The sequence below is a fragment of the Notothenia coriiceps genome, unplaced genomic scaffold, assembly GCF_000735185.1.
Source record: "Notothenia coriiceps isolate Sejong01 unplaced genomic scaffold, NC01 NC01_scaffold00008979, whole genome shotgun sequence".
NCBI lineage: Eukaryota > Metazoa > Chordata > Actinopteri > Perciformes > Nototheniidae > Notothenia > Notothenia coriiceps.
Genome location: NW_011341680.1, coordinates 1 through 2,526, shown reverse-complemented (window position 1 = coordinate 2,526; position 2,526 = coordinate 1). Strand labels below are relative to the sequence as shown.

The following is a 2,526-nucleotide window of genomic DNA, read 5'->3' as shown; positions in this document are numbered from 1 at the left end:
GAACATTTGTCCCTGTATCCTACAGTATATAAGAGGTGACTGCAGTGCTGGGTACTTTGTGACAGAGGCAGCTTACCTCATTTAAGCTACATCTATTTATCTGCCGAGTAGAGCCCTCTTGTGGCTGTTTCACTTTGAACTGCTCTTGATCCCACTAAGCAGCATTGTTGGACCTGTTCTGGTAACAAAAAAGGACACTTCTTTCCTGTGCTGGATGCAAAGGAAATATATCAAACCTGCCTGATTTTTGCGGTGGATGTTAGCCTGGATGAGAAGCTAACATGTATTCATATAATGCTTTGTTTCTGAGGGAACCCTTGCGATGCTAACTTCTGGGTCAGCTTAGAAACATACATCATCAGTGCACCACCTTACCTCCCATCTCATATCTAACTGCAGTCGTTAAATGACTCATGTGGCTTTGGCAAGCTTTCTGAACATGCATGTAGGAGTGAGATGCCAGTTTTGCCAGTTATGCAGCTCTCTTTCTTCAATCACAGCTCTGAATATGGAATGAGACAACTAGCTTATGTATAAGCTTCCTGATTAATAAAACATGAGGCCTCATCATTCATGTAAAAGGAACCCTAATCTCCTAATCGGGCCCCCTGAGCCTGAACGAGAGGCCTAAACGGAGGCCTATCAGTAATGAGGGTTGCAGGTGCTTGGGGTGGGGGGGGGTTCAGTGGTTGTCTGACAGTTAAGGAGTCCAGGGAGGAAGCCTTTGATGTTAGAGCAGCATGTCAGATTAGTAGCTCAGCACCAGAGAGACTCCTGCCGTCACCTCCATCATTTCTCTCACTGTGCTACATAAAAGAGGGGTGGCTGTGGGCATGTACCATCGGAGGGTCAATGGTTGGTTCCTGTTAGAATAATATCCCTGGTCCCCGGCTTGAGCTTGAATCTCAGGATCCATGTATCTGTGATCCTCTCCAGAATGGAAGTAGTCATCACATACAGAGCATCAACTAGTTCCTGAACAGTGTCCTTCACATGCTGATATCCAAGAGAGGGAGTTCCACAGTCACAAGATGGAGGAATAGAAAGCAGTATTCAATGTTTACTTCAGATTAGCTCCACGTCAGAAATGATCATGCTTGTCATATGTCTCTCTCCATAGAGGCTGAATCATCATGTTAATCACATAGCTATCATATGCCTCAAACAGTCCTGATGCTCTTCTAGGTAATCACACATCCTGTCATGTTCACAGAGCAGTTGGGATACCTTTGATATCAAGTTACTCTCATGTTGGAGGAGGACATTCACTATTAGCTTTGTGGATCGGAAATGGATGCAAAGGAATTACAAAGCAATGACCTTAGTTATATTTCTGGTATATGTTTCTCTAAAAGGCTTTGATTTGTTGTGTTTAGGTGTACGGTAGAAACTACTACCGCCCTGACCAGTATGTCTCCAAGAGCGTGATGGAGAAACGTGCCTTGCCTTACATTCAGGGAGAACTGCTCCGGCTTCACACCAACAACGCTCAGATGCTCCCTGATGAATCAGAGCTTGATTTCCTCAAGGTAAAATAACAAATATGTAGGCTTTAGGGACTGCAAATCCCTCTTATAGCTTACATCAAGTACAGTTACACACCTCTGTTTGTTGCTTTAGTTGTGTCAGCAGTTGCCTGAATACGGCGTGTTCTTCCACCGCGTGATGCGAGAGAAGAAGCCCTTAGAAGGAGAGATCATCCTTGGGGTTTGTGTCAAAGGAGTCATCGTCTACGAGGTTAAAGATGGCTGCCGATCCACCAGTCAGATGTTCTACTGGAGGGAGACAGCAACCATCTCCTCTAATGTGAGTGTGATTTATCTCATCATACCATGCAATATTTTACAGAGCCCCAGAAGGGATTTGAAGTAAAAAAAATAGATGTACTTTTGGGAGAATAACACAACATTTTCATTTAGGGTCTCTACGACAGCTATAGCTTCTATTATAACGATATTGGGCTGGAATTTCCCTTGTTATCAAGAGAATGATCTCACTTTTCAAGTAACTCCTTTCCTTCATGTTCCTGCAGAGGCGTAAGTTCACGGTGGAGAGCCGGGGCAGCAAGAAGAAGTACAACTTCATCACGGAGAGATCGAAGATAGCCACGTATCTTTGTAACCTCTGTTCAGCTCAACACAAGTTCAACAATGAGATGAACTCTCGCCAGATCAGCCAAAGCCTGGTCTCAGGTCAGTCGCTGCACCATGAATGCTGAACAGTAGAGTAGACATTTCTTTACAGCAGAGTTATGGATCTGTGAAAACAAAAGCAGGCCTATAGGGCTTTACATAATGTGATGTGAATTGTTCCAATTTATGATTGACAAATGCTGTCATCTTTTTACTGTAAATATCCACAAGATGTCCATCCATCCATTTAGAGCAGGGGTGTCAAACTCAATTTCATCGCGGGCCACATTAGCATTATGGTTGCACTCAAAGGGCCGGTTGTAACTTTAAGACTATATAAAAATACATATATAAATATTTAATATATATAAAATAATGTATTATATTACATTAT

At 43.0% G+C, this 2,526-nt stretch overlaps 1 protein-coding gene across 1 annotated transcript; it reads left to right on the top strand.

Moving 5' to 3' along the window:
* Positions 1 to 1,376: 1,376 nt before the first annotated feature.
* LOC104944987 (FERM and PDZ domain-containing protein 2-like) lies at positions 1,377 to 2,192 on the top strand (the record flags this gene model as incomplete). The annotated part of the gene is made up of 3 exons (XM_010770606.1): positions 1,377 to 1,529; positions 1,621 to 1,806; positions 2,033 to 2,192. Coding segments are annotated over 3 exons (499 nt in total), but the record flags the coding sequence as incomplete, so codon positions are not given.
* Between the last annotated feature and the right edge of the window lie 334 nt (positions 2,193 to 2,526).